Here is an 18,608-nt window from a genome sequence, read left to right as displayed (position 1 = left end):
CCCATTTGGGGATGAGGGGACTCTGCCCTCTTGACCTAATCACCTCCCAACAGTCTCACCTTCTGACAACATCACACTGATGATCAGGTGTCAGCTTATTAATTTTGGGACACAGACATTCTGATCATAGCAGGAAGTCAGGTGGATGGGGCAGTTTTGATACCTGGACTAGTTAGGAAAGGTCTCAGAGAAGGAGGGGTTTTGTAGTGGAAGGGTAGCTTGAAAATAGGGTAAGTTGTAAGGCCAGGCACCCAAGATTTGGCTGAGATGGGAGGAGGATCCCTTGAGCCCAGGAAGGTTGAAGCTGCAGTGAGCCATGATTGAGCCACTCCACTCTGGCCTAGGTGACAGAGTGAGACCCTGTCTCAAAAAAAAAAAACAAAACAAACAACAACAAAAAAAACTCTTTAGGAAACCTGTATATTTGAAGATCAAGGGCTAAAAATTCACTCAGTACCATTTAGCAGAGGATGTATAACATCCATTACACATCCGTTTTAAAAACAGCATGTTTCTAAAATTATACATGTCTTTACAAATAAACGTTACAGTATTAATAACTATAGAGGCACCATTAGGACTAGTTACAAAACATGCTGCTAACTTTCTCAAGGCATCTCTGAGCCATCTCTTAAGGTGTCTATTTTGATCGTGGGGCTTTAAGAACATTTTCTTTGCTTTAATTAGTTGTAGGTCTCCATTTTCATTGTCTTCATAATTGGCTTGACCTCCCTTTTTGGCAAACATTTTTCCTGTTGTCCCCACCAAGGTCTCATTTTCTAGCCATTTCTTCTAGCCATTTCTTTTTTTTTTTTGAGACGGAGTCTCGCTCTGTCGCCCAGGCTGGAGTGCAGTGGCGCGATCTCGGCTCACTGCAAGCTCCACCTCCCGGGTTCACGCCATTCTCCTGCCTCAGCCTCCCGAGTAGCTGGGACTACAGGCGCCCACAACCGCGCCCGGCTAATTTTTTGTATTTTTAGTAGAGACGGGGTTTCACCGTGGTCTTGATCTCCTGACCTTGTGATCCGCCCGCCTCGGCCTCCCAAAGTGCTGGGATTACAGGCGTGAGCCACCGCGCCCGGCTCTTCTAGCCATTTCTTCTTCTTCTTCTGACACATAAAATTCCACTGTTCCATCTACAATATCTGCTTTGTTCTTAGTATTCATCTGAAGCATTAATTTCTCAACCTCAGGAGTAAATCTGATGAATGACATTCCTTCCATAGAAATGATCTTCACATAACAAGAGATGCTCCTCTTCTGTTAGGAAATTCTTTACTTTTATTAAGCTCTAGCAAATCTGAGTACCAGTGCTCTTAACTAATTTTATTTTCTTCCTCTTCTAGTCATTTCTTAGTTTTTGAGTCCAGTCCTCTTTGCATGAACTTCATGTGCAGCAGGTTCTTGGAGAACTTGGTCTTGTGCTCTGGTGCCATGCTGGCTTCAGCTTGTGCTGTGTTCTGGCTACCTGCTGTTTCTTAGTTAAGAGACTAGAATGAGAAAGTTACATGTAAGGATGTCAGTTGATAGTGTTATTGAAGGACCATGATGCTTGTTTATTGTTTGTGTACCCCACTGGAATTGTTGCTCCAAGAGGGCGTGAACTTCGTTATGCGAATTATGGGGTATGCCTACATATAGGACAAAGCTTGGCACATGGTAGGTGCTTAGTAAAGGCTTGTTGAATGAATGAGTAAATCTACAAGTCTTGAATATTTTGAGGAAAAATTTTATTGTAATCTCCATTTTATTTTATTTTTTTTGAGACGAAGTCTCACTCTGTCCCCAGGCTGGAGTGCAGTGACACTATCACGGCTCACTGCAACCTCTGCCTTCTGGGTTCAAGCATTTCTGCCTCACCCTCCCAAATAGCTGGGACTACAGGTGAGCACCTTCACACCCGGAAAATTTTTGTATTTGTGGTAGAGACCAGGTTTCGCCATGTTGGCCAGGCTGGTATTGAACACCTGACCTGATCCGTCCGCCTCAGCCTCCCAAAGTGCTGGGATTACGGGTGTGAGCCACCACTTCTGGCCGAGACAGGGTCTTCCTCTCTTGCCCAGGCTGGAGTGCAGTGGTTTGACTAGAGCTCACTGTAGCCTTGACCTTCCCGGCTCAGTTGATCTCTCACCTCAGCCTCCCTAGTAGCTGGGACTGCAGGCACATGCCACCACTATTTTTGTTGTTGTTGTTGTTGTATTTTTTGTAGAGATGGGGTTTTGCCATGTTGCCCAAACTGGTGACTTCCTGGGCTCAAGTGATCCTCCTGCCTTGGCCTCCCAAAATGTTGGGATTACAGGCGTGAGCTGCCACACCTAGCCTTGGTAGAACTTTTTTTTTATTTTTTGTTTTTTATTTTGAGATAGTGTCTCTCTGTGTTGCCCAGGCTGGAGTGCAGTGGCATAATCTTGCCTTACTTGAAACCTCCATCTCCTGGGCCGAGGTGATCCTCAACCTCCCAAGTAGCTGGGACCACAGGCACGTGCCACCGTGCCCAGCTAATTTTTGTATTTTTGGTAGAGATGCAGTTTTGCCATGTGGCCTAGGTTGGTCTTGAACTCCTGGCCTCAAGCAATCCACGTGCCTTGGCCCCTCTAAAAGTGCTGGGTTATAGGCGTGAGCCTTGTGCCCAGCCTCTGGGTAGGATTGTCTAAGCAATGTTGTATTCTTAGTTGAACATGTAAGAGGTAAAGTAGAGATTCCTCTTCAAAGACTCCCCCCACCGATCTAATTCAAAATAAATAGTAACTTCTCTTAAAAGCAAAATGTATTCAAAGACCTGTGCTAACATTCTTAAATATCTGCTAGCCGTAATAAATAAGTCAGTGTACTTTATGTTCTTAGCTCCCATAATTTAGCCTAAATATTTGCCCTGGCATGCTTATATTGGTCCAAGCAAGCATCAGGTCATAGCCTCTTCCTCTTCCTTATTGGAAGGTGTTTTTGCCTTTCTCAGCATTCCACAAGTTACTTCCTCCTTCCTTTGTTCTCCTCTGCCTCTTTTTTTTTTTTGGGGGGGGATGAGTCTCCATCTGTCACCCAGGCTGGAGTGCAGTGGCACGATCTTGGCTCACTACAAGCTCCACCTCCCAGTTTCACGCCATTCTCCTGCCTCAGCCTCCTGGGTAACTGGGACTACAGGCGCCCGCCACCATGCCCGGCTAATTTTTTTGTATTTTTAGTAGAGACGGGGTTTCACCATGTTAGCCAGGATGGTCTTGATTTCCTGACCTCATGATCCGCCTGCCTCAGCCTCCCAAAGTGCTGGGATTACAGGTGTGAGCCACTGTGCCTGGCTGCCTTTGCCTCTTTTTAAAAGTTGTAAGTTGCTAGCCTGTCAGGACAAATACAAAATGTGAGGTCCCGTTCCAGCCAATAAAAACCGGACACAGCAGTAGGATAGACGCATCAGGTTATAAATGACCCTGTCTCCTTTGCTTGGTATACCTTCATGGCAAAACTGCTGGCAAGTGTACCCTTTCTGCAGAAGATATAAATGGCCTTGCTGAGAAAATGAAATTTATGTTCAAATGCTATTTCTTTACAGCACCGAGGAATAAGCATTTCTTTTTTTTTTTTTTTTTGAGATGGAGTCTCTCTCTGTCGCCCAGGCTGCAGTACAGTGAAGCGATCTCGGTTCACTGAAAGCTCCGCCTCCCGGGTTCACCCTATTCTTCTGCCTCAGCCTCCTGAGTAGCTGGGACTACAGGCACCCGCCACCATGCCTGGCTAATTTTTTGTATTTTTAGTAGAGATGGGGCTTCACCGTGTTAGCCAGGATGGTCTCGATCTCCTGACCTTGTGATCCACCCGCCTCGGCCTCCCAAAGTGCTGGGATTACAGGTGTGAGCCATCGCGCCTGGCCGGAACAAGCATTTCTAACAAACATATAAGGCCAGCTGTATGCTTTTTGTTACATATCTTCTGTGATATAGAAGCAAACAAGAAAGTTTTGCAAACAAGACAGTTGTTAGCACACCTGCATACATGTGAATGCATGGAATACATTCCTGTGGTTTGAGTACTTTTGGTTGCCTAAAAATCACATGCATGGGCAGATGTTTAAAAAATTGAACATTAGATATGCTACTATAACTTACAACAGAAGATTATATAAGCTGCATTTTCCAAAGTGGCTGGATTTGACAGGAGAGACAACTAGTTCTGATTTTATTCTGTTTAATCCCACAACCAGACTAGTCCTTCTGTTGAACTGATAAGGAAGATTGTGAAATTGAGTCATTCTCTTGATTTCTGTAGTGCCTTTTCTTTTTTGTATCCTAAGTATGAAAATGGGTTACTTCAGGGGCAAATGTATTTCACGTGAAGACAACTTTACTTTTAGTGTGCTTTGGATTAGAGGGAATGTGGTGTCAGAAAAAGAAAATTCAGTTCTGATACTAACAGTTTACTAACAGTTTTATTCTGATACTCCCACCCCACAGTTTAAGGGCGCAGTCTTGCAAGACCGCCCTCACTTTAGGCAGCAGCTACAAATGCAGTGCCTAGGCTACCTACACCTCTGCCCGGTAGACTACGAATTTTGGGATTCCCATGGCCCTTCTTAGGTTTGATTATTAGGTAGAATGACTCACAGAACTCAGGAAGACATTTTACTTACCTTTATGCCTTTGTCATAAAGGATACAACTCACGAACAGCCAAATGGAAGAGATATATAGGGCATGGTTGTGGGTGGGGAAGGCTTCAAGTGTTGCCCTCCCAGGACCTGTTTTCCCCTCACCTTGAAATGTTCACAGACCTGGAAGCGCTCCAAATCTCCTGTTCTGGAGTTTTCATAGAGCTCAGTTTCCAGCCCTCCTCCCCTCTCTGGAGGTTGGTGCATGGGGCTGAAAGTTACATCCCTCTAGTCACTTTGTCTTTCTGGTGACCCAGCCCCATCCTGAGGATTCCTCGCATGCCTTCCACTGCCACCCTGTCACTTTGTTAACATAAATTCAGGTGGGAATTTGTTATGAAAAACAAAAGACACTCATCACTCAGGAAATTCCTAGGGATTTTAGGAGCTCTCTGCTAGGAACTGGGGACAGATACTAAATATTGCCACAGTGTATTACCAAAAATCTGGCTTGCCTTTTATTCACAGTTACTATTAATACTTGACATAGTTTTATAAGGGATGTAATCTGATTGAGAACATAAGTTTTTTTGTAAAACTTATTAGCAAGTATTTAATCTCAGATCTTAAGATTGCTGTATGTGCCTAGAATGAACGGGCACGGGAAAATAGGGCATTTGTAGCTGGGAGTCTCCCCTTCCTCCATACGGATCGTTTGCTCGGGGATTGTCTGGTGGAGTTTAGATGGCAGCCAGCCAATCATAATGATACCATAGAGAGGGTTCCATAGCCTTTTAAAAGCTATAGCGCATGGACTTAAAATTTCAGGCGCTGTAGCTCTGAGGTTCTCAAAGGATATTAGGATTCCCCTAGTGTTAAGAACCTAGAAGAGGGCCAGGTGTGGTGGCTCGTGCCTATAATCCCAGCACTTGGGAGGCCAAGGCGGGTGGATCACCTGAGGTCAGGATTTCGAGACCAGCCTGGCCAACATGGCGAAACCCAGTCTCTACTAAAAAAAAGTACAAAAATTAGCCACACGTGGTGGCGCATGCCTGTAGTCCCAGCTACTTGGGAGGCTGAGGCAGTAGAATCGCTTGAACCCGGGAGGCGGAGGTTGCAGTGAGCCGAGATCGCGCCATTGCACTCCAGCCTGGGTGACAGAGCAAGACTCTTGTCTCCAAAAGAAAAAAAGAAAAGAGAAAAAGAAAAAAAGAAAAGAGAAAAATAAAAAAGAAGATACGGGTATTGGAAGAGTAGATGCCAGGAAGGAAAGAAGGAAGAGATATACCTTATTTCACAATTTTATTTCCTTATGATTGGCAGAATCATTTTAAAAAAATTTGAGACAGGGTCTTGCTCTGTCACCCAGGTTGGAGGGCAGTGGCACAGTCATAGCCAACTGCAGCCTTGGACTCAAGCAATCCTCCCACCTCAGCCTCCCTGGTAACTGGGACTACAGGTGTGTGCCACTTCACCCAGCTAATTTTTTATTTTTGTAGAGATGGGGTCTCACTCTGTTTCCCAGGCTGGTCCCACACTCCTGGGTTCAAGCAATCTCCCCACCTTGTCTTCCCAAAGTGCTGGGATTAGAGGTGTGAGCCACCATACCTGACCCTGCAAAATCATTTTTTATGCTGTAAGTTGCCCAACTCCAATTCTAAGTTGTGGTACAAATGAACTTCACTGTTAAAAAGAGGTAGGATTCAGTTATTGGTGCAAAATAACTTTTCTTTTCTTTCTTTTTTTTTTTTTTTTGAGACCATTCTGTCGCCCAGGCTGGAGTGCAATGGCGCTATCTTGGCTCACTGCAGTGCGCCTCCGCCTGCCGAGTTGAAGCGATTCTCCTGCCTCAGGCTCCTGAGTAGCCGGGACTACAGGCGTGTGCCACCACGCCCAGCTAGTTTTTTGTATTTTTAGTAGAGATGGGGTTTCACGGTGTTGGCCAGAATGGTCTCCATCTCCTGACTTTGTGATCTGCCTGCCTCGGCCTCCCAGAGTGCTGGGATTACAGGTGTGAGGCACTGCGCTCCGCGCAGAATAAATTTTCTGGTTAGCAGAATGGTAATTGTTTCTATGTGGCCTCTTTGCTGCCATAGTGGTTTGACATTATTCAATAGGGAATTAATGTAGGGTATATGAACATGTCTGGCCTATATATATTGCAAAACCCAAAGTCTCTCCCATGATTGCTCCCTTTACCCACCCCAATTTGTGGAGTATCTGGTGACATTAAAAAAAAAAAAAAAAGAAATAGAGGCCAGGTCTTACTATGTTGCCCAGGCTGGTCTTGAGCTCCTGAGCTCAAGTGATCTTCCCACTTTGGCCTCCCAAAGTGCAAAGATTATAGGTGAGCCACTGTGCTGTTTAATATGTGTGTTAAAGGGCAAAACTACAACAAATTTAAATCTCCCTTGGCTTTATTGCGATTTTAGAATTTGGCAATGCTTCATTCCACAAAACAGAGTAAGTGTTCGAAGGAACTGAGCACAAGAGGTTGGCTTAATAGACAGAAGAGCTGAGAAAAGGGGAAGCAAAGAACAAAGGGCCTATTAGTTGTTTCAAAGCTACCTTTCTTGTAAGGCAGGGACAGGGAGAAGACAGAACAATAGAAAAATAACTTATTAGTTAATATCAGGTTACTTCAGGCTGCTTTTTTTGTGTAAGGATTAAAGCAGAGGGAACTTCATTATCATTCCAGTTGAAGATTGGAAGTGGCCTGTTTGGAAAACTGGCTGTCATCTCTCCTGTTTCTCAGAAGGTCAGATAACAACTAAATTTAAGTTTAGTGATGTGAAACTTTAGCATGAGTGACTCCATTTTGATTTTTAGTCTGGTCACTTGGGGCCTAGTGCAGGAGATTAGTCTACTACGGTAGCCTCCTATAGTTTTATTTAACACATGAAACAATTATTAATACATGCCAAATACTTTGCAGAATAGTCTTAATTAGAACTTGACTCTGAAATGACCATCTTTGTAATGGTAACTCTACATTTGACTACATTTGTACTGAGAACAATTAGTATAATTGTCCCTTGATATCACAGGGGATTGATTCCAGAGCTCTCCAAGGATACACAATCCTGGAATGCTCAAGTTTCTTATATAAAATGTCATAGTACAGTTAGCCGTCTGTATCTTTGGGTTCTGCATCTGTGTAGATGGAAGGCTGACTGTACTGTAATTATCTTGGAGATAAAAGGTGTTATGAGTTTCTAAGAAGTTTGCGAATTGTTGCTGTTTTAGAATTCCTTATATTGACTTAAAGGTACCATTAGTTGTTGAAGACTAATAATTAACATTTACTAAGCATGTACTGTATGCCAAGCACTGTTGCAAGTTCTTTACATGTATTATCTTAGTTTACCTTATGAGAAAGGTAGTACTGTTTTCATTTTTAGAGAAGGGGAAACCAAGCTACACAGAGGATGAATAACACAGAGGTTGAATAGCTAGAGTGTGGTAGAGCCACTCTGACTCCAGAACCCAGGCTTAACAGGGGACTCACAACCAACCAGTTTGTAACAAATTGCTGAGCAGTCAGGTTGAGAAGTCTAAGAAGTGGAAGATTGTAGATAAATAGAAAGGGGAAGAGCAAACTCTTATCTTACTCCCTTCTCCCAATGAAATTCAGTAGTTATGTGCAGGGTGAAAAACAGGAAATGAGCTTGGCCCCTGTTTTTTGCTTCCTCTTCTTTATTTTTGCTTTCCTCTTTGCATTGCTGGTAACTCATGGATATATACTCGTCACTCCACTAGCACTGATTATATTTGTTTTGATTAATGTCACTTCTCAGTGTAGTGTAATGTAATGTTTAGTAAGAGCAGGTACTTGAGGTTGGGCACGGTGGCTCACACCTATAATCCTAGCACTTTGGGGGGCCCAGGCAGTTGGATTAGTTGAGGTCAGGAGTTCAAGACCAGCCTGGCCAACATGGTGAAACCCTGTCTCTATTAAAAATACAAAAATTATCCAGTTGTGGTGGCGGGCGCCTGTAATCCCAGCTGCCCTGGAGGCTGAGGCAGGAGAATCGCTTGAACCCGGGAGGCAGAGATTCCAGTGAGCAGAGATCACGCCACTGCACTCCAGCCTGGGCCATAGAGTGAGACTCTCTCTCTCTCTCTCTCTCTCTCTGTCTTACTGCCCTCCAGCTTGGGCGATAGAATGAGAGTCTCTCTCTCTCTGTCACACACACACACACACACACACACACACGCAAAAAACAAGCAGGGACTTGAGAGTCAGACTGCTTGGGTTTAAATTACAGTTCTACCACTTACTGGCTGAATAGCCTTGGCTTGCTTACTTGCTGAGCTTCACTCTTCTTGCTTGTAAAATAGGGATAATATAGCACATCATAGGCTTTTTGGGAGGATGAAATGTGTGAATATGTGTAACATGTTTTGAACAGTACATGGCACTTAGTAAATGCTGTATAAGTGTTTGCTGCTTACTATTATTTGAGAGTGCTTTTAGATTTAACCAGTAATTGATCTTAGGGATCAGGGTTGTTAACCTTTAATGCTGTATTTGTATGGGTGCTTCTTAGTGCATAAAAGGGAAAGGAGAAGGAAAAAAGAGATATAAAAGGAAGTTGAATAAAGAAAGATAAATATGGCTGGCTGCAGTGGCTCATGCATGTAATCCCAGCACTTTGGGACTTTGGGAGGTCAAGGCGAGTGGATTGCTTGAGCCAAGGAATTCAAGACCAGCCTGGGTAACAGTGAGACCCCATCTCTTAAAAAAACCCAAACCAAAACCAATACAAAACAAAAACCCAGCCAGTCATGGTGGCATGTGTCTGTGGTTCCAGCTACTTGGGAGGCCAAGGTGGGAGGATTGCTTGAGTCTGGGAGGTGGAGGTTGCAGTGAGCTGAGGTTGTGCCACTGCACTCCAGCTTAGGGTATGGGAGTAAAACCCTGTTTAAAAAAAGAAAAATATACTGCAGATAATTTTGATGAGGAACGGGAGAGTGTGTATTTCCTGTAGGTTACTCACACTAGTGTAATTTCGTGTTCTTGATTTTTGCATCCTTTCAACAACTCGCAGTGTGCCAGTCTAGAAGTGCTCAGTGCTAGAAGTATAGTGGTGCTTGAGGTACTATAGGTTCATTTACAGGGATGTTAATAGGCATTTATAAATTGTTATGATTAATTGTTGTGAATGGTGCTATAGGAGCATGGTGGCATCTGACCAAGAGTTAGGTGGTTCTGTATTTTTATGTTTAATTAAACCCTTTTAGGATTATAATTTAAATTAATTTACATATAAATAAATCTTAAAATTTAGGTATATATTGGGTGGTATTTCTTTTTATTCTTTCAGAAAACTGTTAAAGTATTTCATTGAATCTAAGATTCCAATTTCATAGAAGTCAAAATGTGGGGGAAAAATGGCTGATAATGATTGTAAGAGACTCAATAAAGATACATTCTGACTTTAGAGATGTTTAAATGAAAAAAAGTTTCTCAAATTAATGACTCTTTGGTACTTGTAATTGATAACTTCTTAAAATTGAGGAGAACTCGAATAAGAGAAGCTGTAGTATCTGTTTATAAGTCAGTATGCTTTAGAGCAATCTGACTTTTCATTATAAAAATGTAGGTTTTGGACTAGGCATTCTGGTGCTAAAACGGCTGCTGAGGCCAGCGATCACCCTGTTCTTTGTTCAGTTCCTCACGTTACTCATATAATTCGTGTGAGGCTCTGCTGCTTGTTGGTCAGAGCCTGAGTAAGGCTGAGTAAGGCTGGATAATGAACCATTCTTTAAAGCGGTGGCCTTTGTATTGCAGTCTAGTTCACATACATGCATACATACAGGTGTGTGTGCACGTGTAACCGAAGAAAAGCTTTCACAAAATAATATTTAGTACAGTATGTGGAATTTTCTCTGATACAGTCTCTTCTTTTTCATTATAAAAATAAATTTGCTGTTTATCACACCAGTTGGGACCTTCTGAAATAACACTTAAGAAGTTGAAACAGCCAGGGATCAGAAACTTAGAAATGAACCTTATTTGTTATTGTAACTTATAGCAAGTCATTGTTTCTCTTATTGGGTTCTTTTAGCCATAATAATTGTGCTAGTTCTTTTCTTGCTCTGAGTGCCTTAACCTGTTGCTAAGTGAGGAAAAAAAAATACATATATAAGCATAAACAAACATGTCTTTAATCTTTTTGCAGGTCAACATCAGATTTGAAATATTTAAAGTGGATACAAAACTATTTCAGCAATGCAGACAATTAAGTGTGTTGTTGTGGGCGATGGTGCTGTTGGTAAAACATGTCTCCTGATATCCTACACAACAAACAAATTTCCATCGGAATATGTACCAACTGTAAGTATAAAGGCTTCTTTCTGTTAGTAAAATGTAAAATTTGATACCCTTTTGAAAATTCTTTCTCTGTGTGTACTGAATTTTTTTCTGTTTTCTGCCTTTGTTTCCTGTTTTTAAAGATCTTGACTTCTCATGGGTAAATTATATACACTTTAAAATTAAACAGCTGAAAAATCAGTGGAAAGTCAGAAGGGGTGACACAAGGGTTTACAAGAAGTGCTGGGAGGCAAAACTCCAGTAGACAAGATTCTAACGAGTGGTGATCTCAATTTGGTGAAGTATGCCCTACATCTTGGAATGAGGTGACTTTTTTTTTTTGGATATTTTGGCCAGTTATTGAACAGTACTTGGAGGTCTCCTGGGATACCATTTGGGGTCCTGTAACTTGAGAGAAAGTTGTATGTGTCTCCACTTTTCTTGTGGAACTATTCTCTTAGCAGTAATGGAGCTCCAAACTGGTTGTTAGGGGCAGAGAAGAGAAGACCTGTTATGTTATGAGAATACCAACAGAAACCTTTGGGGGTCACCCCCCACAACCTTTTTTTTTTTTTTTTTGGAGACGGAGTCTCTATCGCCCCTTCTATCTGGAGTGCAGTAGTGCGATCTCGGCTTGCTGCACCCTCCGCTTCCTGGGTTCAGGCGATTCTCCTGCCTCAGCCTTCTGAGTAGCTGGGATTACAGGTGCCCGCCACCACGCCCAGCTAATTTTTGTATTTTTAGTAGAAACAGGGTTTCACCATGTTGGCCAGGCTGGTCTCGAACTCCTGACCTCAAATGATCCACCCGCCTCGACCTCCCAAAGTGCTGGGATTACAGGCGTGAACCACCATGCCTGACCCCACAGCTGTTTTTTAAATCAACTTTTTGGAATGGGAGAAGGAAGGTGGGAATAACAAAGATATTGAAGTGAGAGAGAGAGAGACAAGAGTTAGAGTAACACTCATTTGTGAAAGGTAGTGAGACGCTGTCTCAAAAATAAGTAAAGTTGTTTATTTTGAAGGGGGGAGAATTTGAAGGTATTATTAAACACTAAAATCACATTGATATTTTGAATTGGCCCATTTGGAGACAAGATAAATGGAAGATGTTGTGAGGTTCAGTGGACTTACAGGGGACGTTTAGAGGTACATGAATCTTGTTTCAGAGTGAGGACAGCTATCAGAGTTTTTCTGTTTTAGTTTCCATTGAAGTTGTTTAACTTGTAAACATAATTTCTGAGTCTTTTATGACTTTGATCTTCTGGTGTTGTATTTTAAGTGGGCTTGTGGGTTTTTTATATGTATGTTTGTGTGTACATCTCTGGAAAAGTGATAGGGTGGAAGGAAGAGTAGTAGAATAAAATTTTAAATGAGCCGATTTAGGTAAATGAATGGACCATGAGGCACAAATAATGTTCTCATGGTACCTGTTGAAGTTAGTATGGAAATGGATTTGGTGTAAAATGCATTTTAGTTCCCATCTATAAATTGGAGCTTGCCGTTTCTAGAGTAATAGAAATTCAGAGTTGAATGGGACAATACATACTGTCTTATCCATCGCTTATGGATGAGAGTACTCAGGCCCAATTTAGGGATGAGACTTAGAAGTCTGACTTTAATTACTTAGTGTAATTACACTAGGGAAAGTAGACTTTGGAATGGAAGCCAGCTTTTCTGATTCTTAGTCTGGTTTTGGATATGAACAATCCAGTAAAGGAGGGTTGTTTTTGAGTCTCTTAAGTGCGATTTAAGAAAGTTATGTGTTTGGTTTGAGAGCTTAATCACATTCATTCGATTTCTTTGTTCTTGTTTTTAAGAACGGACTTTCCTTTGTCATCTCCCTCAGGCCCTTGCTTCTCTTCTTCTTTACATTTAAATAAGCTCTTGAGCAGTCTGTTAAAACATAAATCAGAAAATCAGAGTAGGTACCCAAAGGTTAAGTAGGGCTGGTCTTAAAATGTGGCATTCTTCTCCTAGTTGGAAAGCTTTGCTTTTCTTTTTGTATATATCATTTAATTTTTAAATTTTTATTGTAAATTGACAGATTATAGTTGTATATGAAAGCATTGCTTTTCTATTGTAAATTAATTCTAAAGACTCCAGAATTTGTGTTGGGTCTTTTCCCATTTAGCATTGTTAAACCTCCCATTTTCACACATAACTTAGTACAACCAATATTAGCATATGCTGTACTGAATTTGATAAGGGTTTTATGGTCTATTTACATATTAAGCATCTTGTTACAGAAGATGTCTCACATCATGCAGTTTGTGCCCAATAACATGAATTTTACTCACAAAATTCCCAGCTGGCCAGTCGCAGTGGCTCACACCTGTAATGCCAGGACTTTGGGAGGCTGAGGCAGGCAGATCATGAGGTCAGGAATTTGAGACCAGCCTGGCCAACATAGTGAAACCCTGTCTCTAAAATTTTCTCTAAAAATACAAAAATTAACTGGGTGTGGTGGCATGCACCTGTAGTCCCAGCTACTCAGGAGGCTGAGGTGGAGAATCGCTTGATCCCGGGAGGCAGGTTGCAGTGAGCTGAGACCATGCCATTGCACTCCAGCCTGGGAGACTCTGTCTCAAAAAAAAAAAAAAAAAAAAAAAAAATCCCAGCAAATAATCTGTCAGCCTTTTCTTGGACACTTTGAGTACTTTGAGGGAACCGTTATTTCTCTCAAATGGGCTTGTTTGTAACAAGGCTTATCTTTTCTAGGACTCTGAAAGGAAGAAAGGTCATGGATCTAGGAGATTTTATTTCTAGATGAAAAGAAAATGGTCTATGAAGAAATAATTTCTTAGGAATCAGATTGAATGTTGAGGTAGACCACTGTCTCAAAAGTTTCAGACTTGAACAGGTTCATTTTGTGTAGCTAGAGGACTCTGCTCCTGTGACACCTCTAAGCCTTCTCTGGCTCTTTATCCAGGCTGCTGTGGTAGAGCAGAAATCTCAGAACACATCCTTTGTCTTTTTCCAGGAACCATTTAGCTCACACAAGGTACTTGGTTGGCAAGATTGGTTATATAAGGATGATGAATGAACTAAGGGACGATTAAGTCTTAGCAAGGAAACACTGCTTTAGCTTAAGAGTTGTTCTGTCCCATTTTAGCTCTCTCCTTGCACACTAACAGTGTTGTATTTTTTTTGTTTTTAGGTTTTTGACAACTATGCAGTCACAGTTATGATTGGTGGAGAACCATATACTCTTGGACTTTTTGATACTGCAGGTGAAAACTTAATGTCTTTTATACTGTTTTGATTTTTAACAGTTGCTAGTTGTTTGTCTCTTGTGGATATTTTGAGAAACTAGCACATGAGCAGAGTACTTGCCTTTTGTTATTAGTTAGCAGGATTGAATATAATGATCGTTGATGCTTGACCAAGGAGCAGTCCCAGACCTGGATTGGCAAATAGGAGTTTGGAGTACCCTGGGTGAACAGTGTAGTAGATGAAGTAGAGTGAGACTACAGTGCATTATACAAGCTCAAACTGAACTAAAATCCAGATGTGTGCACCTTGCAGAGAATTGGGGACTGTATTAGTGGTTGGGGAGGGACTAAGGGAATGAATTCATAGGAATCATGCCCACTGATTCTCTCCCTTCACCCCTACCTGCTCCGTTTTAAAGCCTAGAGTTTCCTAAATATGCCTAAGGTTGTAAGGTCATAAGCCATTTATAGTATTTATTATTATCACTCTCTGATATCTGAAGGCGTATTCAATTTATGTGTCTAATAACATGTTTAGTTTCTTACGATAGCTTATTTATTTTAAACTGTATCTGAAAATAATTTGAGAGTGAACTGTTACTTGCTCACAGTATTGACATTTGTCAACTATCCAAATTGTAAGAACAAATTACTTACTTCCTCAAATGTACCTAATTCCTCAGTGCTATTTCTTGTTTTCAAGAATGGCTGCACATCTTAATTTCTGACTTTTCTCTATGTGCCGTCTTATTATCAGCTTAGTTAGCCAGAGGAAAGTCTCAGAAAGATGTCCTTTAGAATATCTTTAGAATGTAGGAATTCTAAACTTTCTGCTTTGTTTGAGTTACTCTTTGTTACTGTTTCCAAGCTAATTTGTTGCTCTCATGGAATCTGTTGTACTGTGTACCATGAGGAACTATTTGGATTTAATTGAGAACATGAAATGGAGAGACAATAAAGTTTAGAGAAAATTTTAATACATTAAAATTATAAAAGTAATTGTATATTAAACTTGGAAAATAGAGAAAACAGTGACCCATAATCTCTTGATAAATGAGGAATTTTCTTCTGTGTTCATTTGTGTCCAAAGGCACAGAGAAAAGATTTTTTTTGTTGTTGTTGAGACCGAGTTTTGCTCTTGTTGCCCAGGCTGGAGTGCAGTGGTGTAATCTCGGCTCACCGCATCCTCAACCTCCTGTGATTCTTCTGCCTCACCCTCCGGAGTAGCTGGGATTACAGGCGTGCGCCACCACACCCGGCTAATTTTTTTGTATTTTAGGAGAGATGGGGTTTCTCCATGTTGGTCAGGCTGGTCTCGAACTTCTGACCTCAGGTGATCCGCCCTCCTCAGTCTCCCAAAGTGCTGGGATTACAGGTGTGAATCACCACGCCTGGTGAGAAAATATAATTCATGGCTACTTGTGGTTGAAAATTAATATTTTCAGATTTCAGAGTTTATTTTTTATAAGCCTTTACATTTTCTGGCGAGTACTTTTTAAAGCTTTATTGATGTGTAGCACAATAAAAATCAATTTAAGGCCAAGTATGGTAGCTGACACCTGTAATCACAGCACTTTGGGAGGCTGAGACAGGCAGTTCACCTGAGGTCAGGAGTTTGAGACCAGCCTGGCCAGTATGGTGAAACCCCATCTCTACTAAAAATACAAAAATTAGCCGAATGTAGTGGTGTATGCCTGTTAAGTCCCAGCTACTTGGGAAGCTGAGACAGGAGAATTGCTTGAACCCAGGGGGCGGAGGTTGCAGTGAGCCGAGATTCTGCCACTGCCCTCCAGCCTGGGTGACAGAGTGAGACTCCGTCTTTAAAAAAAAAAGAAAAAAAATCGTTTTAAGTGTTTGGTGTGATGCATTTTGCTGACCCTGTACCATAATAACATGTGTAACATTTTTATCACCCCTCAAATTTTCCGTGGTGAGTCCTTTTACCATTGAATGGTCTTGGCACCCTTATCAAAAATTATTTGACCATATATGTGAGTGTTTATTTCTGGGTTCCCTTTTGCCGTCATCCCTGTCCCTTGACCTGGTTCCGGGCAACCACTGATCTGCTTTCTTTGTTTCCACTGTTTTGCTTTTCTAGGGTTTCATATAAATGGAACCATACAATATGTAGTCTTTTGTGTTTGACTGTTTTTACTTAGCATAATGTTTGTGAGAGTTGTCCATGTTGTGTGTATTGGTAGTTGTTTCTTTTGGTTGCTGAGTGATACTCTGTTCTATGAATATATCACAATTTTGTTTATCCATTAACAAGTTGATGGATGTTTGGGTTCCAGTTTTAATACTGGTGCTATGAATTGCTTCCTTGTCTGAGCTCTTTTGAATAATGTTGCTATCAACATGGGTATACAAATACCTTGTTGAGATATACAAATACCTTGTTGAGACCCTACTTGCAGTTCTTTAGGGGTATATACCCAGAAGTGGAATTGTTGGATCATGTGGTAATTCTGTTTTTAATTTTTTTGAGGAACCTCTATATTGTTTTCCACACTGGCTGTCCTATTTTATATTCCTACCAACAGTATGTGGGGGCTTGATATAGTCACATTCTTCTCTTTGATACTTATTTTCTGTTTTTTTTTTTTTTTTTTTGTAGCCATCCTAATTAGTGTGAGGTGGTATCTATTTGTGGTTTTGATTTGCATTTCCTTAATGATTAGTGATGTTGAACGTCTTATGGCCATATATCTTCTTTGGAGAAAGGTCTGTTTAATCAAATTCTTTGCCCATTTTTGAATTGGGATTTTTTTTTTTTTTTTTTTTGGTTAAGTTTTAGGAGTTCTCTGTAGATTCCAGGTATTAATCTCCTATCACATATACGATTTGCAAATATTTTTTCCTGTTTTGTGGGTTGCGTTTTTATTCTGTTGATACTATCTTCTGATGTGTAAAATTTTTACAATTTCACGAAGTTTTTCTATTTTTTGGTTGGTTTGGTGTGATATCCAAACAAATTATTGCCAAGTCCAGCTGAATCTTTTGCCCTCTGTTTTCTGGGAGTTTTAAAGTTTTAGGTCTAACATTTAGACCTTTTATCCATTTTGAGTTAATTTTTATATATAGTGTTAGGTAAGATTCCATCTTTGTCTTTTGCATGTGAATATGTCATTTTCTCAGCACCATCAGAGTCCTTTTACCACTGAATGGTCTTGGCACCCTTATCAAAAATTATTTGACCTAGGCTAGGCGTGGTGGCTCACACCTGTAATCCTAGCACTTTGGGAGGCAGAGGTGGGCAGATCACCTGAGGTCAGAAGTTTAAGACCAGCCTGGCCAACATGGTGAAACCCCATCTCTACTAAGAATACAAAAATTGGCCTGGCGTGGTGGTGTGTGCCTGTAGTCCCAGCTACTCAGGAGGCAGAGACAGGAGAATCTCTTGAACTGGGGAGGCGGAGGTTGCAGTGAGCCGAGATTGTGCCACTGCACTCCAGCATGGGTGATAAGAGAGAGTGAGACTCTGTCTAAAAAAGAAAAAAAAAATTATTTGCCCATATATGTAAGGGTTTATTTCTGGGTTCTCTAATCTATTCCACTGTCTTATATATTGCCCTATGCCAATACCACACTGTTTTGATTATTGTAGCCTTGTACTAAGTTTTGAGATCAGGATGTGGGAGTCCTTCAGCTTTATTCTTCTTTTTCAAGATTATTTTGGCTATTTGGGATCCCTTGCTGGGATTTTGATAGGGATTGCATTGAATCTGTAGGTTGCTTTGGATAATGTTGACATGTCAACAATATTAAGTCTTCCAATTCATGAACGTGGGATGTGTTTCCATTTATTTGTCTTCTTTAATTTCTTTCAGCAGTTTTGAAATTTTTGTTGTCCAAGTCTTTTGCCTCTGATTAAGTTAATTCTAAGTATTTTTATTGTTTTGAGTATCCATTAATTCTTGCTAAATTCTTGGTAAATTTTTTTTCTAGGCTTTATCAGTTTCAGATACTGGTCTTACATACACACATTAACTAAATATGTGAACCTGTGTTTCTGGTCACGATGGGCAGTGGGTTTTGTCATCTGAGTTTCACTGAGATGACACAGTGAAATTTAGATGATTTCACTGTAATTGTTTCTTTACCGTATCTGAGATGGAGTCTCGCTCTGTTGCCCAGACTGGAGTACCGTGACGCCATCTTGGCTCACTGCAACCTCCGCCTTCTGGATTCACGCAATTCTTCTGCCTCAGCCTCCCAAGTAGCTGGGATTACAGACGTGCACCATCACACCCAGCTAACTTTTATATTTTTAGTAGAGATGGGGCTTCACCCTGTTGGCCAGGCTGGTCTCGAACTCCTGACCTAGGGTGATCAGCCTGTCTTGGCCTCCCAGAGTGCTGGGATTACAAGGATTGATTTTTAACTATTTCTGTAGCAAGAGTTTATTATTACATTTATTACTGGGTTTCTAATGGACCCCAAGATTGAACACCACAAACTAGTAGTAAAAGCAAATAACATAATAGTAAATTCATTGCT

At 41.1% G+C, this 18,608-nt stretch overlaps 1 protein-coding gene and 1 pseudogene across 4 annotated transcripts in view; one reads left to right on the top strand and one right to left on the bottom strand.

Moving 5' to 3' along the window:
* CDC42 (cell division cycle 42) overlaps positions 1-18,608 on the top strand; it is a 40,697-nt gene that overhangs the window by 15,412 nt on the left and 6,677 nt on the right. For all 4 annotated transcript variants that reach the window (XM_045378569.3, XM_045378574.3, XM_065528175.2 and 1 more), the window contains 2 exons: positions 10,764-10,918; positions 14,054-14,126. In XM_045378569.3, the coding sequence (XP_045234504.1) occupies positions 10,814-10,918; positions 14,054-14,126 (178 nt within the window). In that variant the 5' untranslated portion in view covers positions 10,764-10,813. The remainder of the gene's footprint in view (positions 1-10,763; positions 10,919-14,053; positions 14,127-18,608) is intronic.
* On the bottom strand, positions 1,057-1,436 carry LOC102144109 (M-phase phosphoprotein 6 pseudogene; annotated as a pseudogene).

Source organism: Macaca fascicularis, chromosome 1, assembly GCF_037993035.2.
Source record: "Macaca fascicularis isolate 582-1 chromosome 1, T2T-MFA8v1.1".
Classification (NCBI taxonomy): Eukaryota; Metazoa; Chordata; class Mammalia; order Primates; family Cercopithecidae; genus Macaca; species Macaca fascicularis.
The sequence above is the reverse complement of the archived record's forward strand: the minus strand, read 5'-3'. Positions and strand labels throughout refer to the sequence as shown.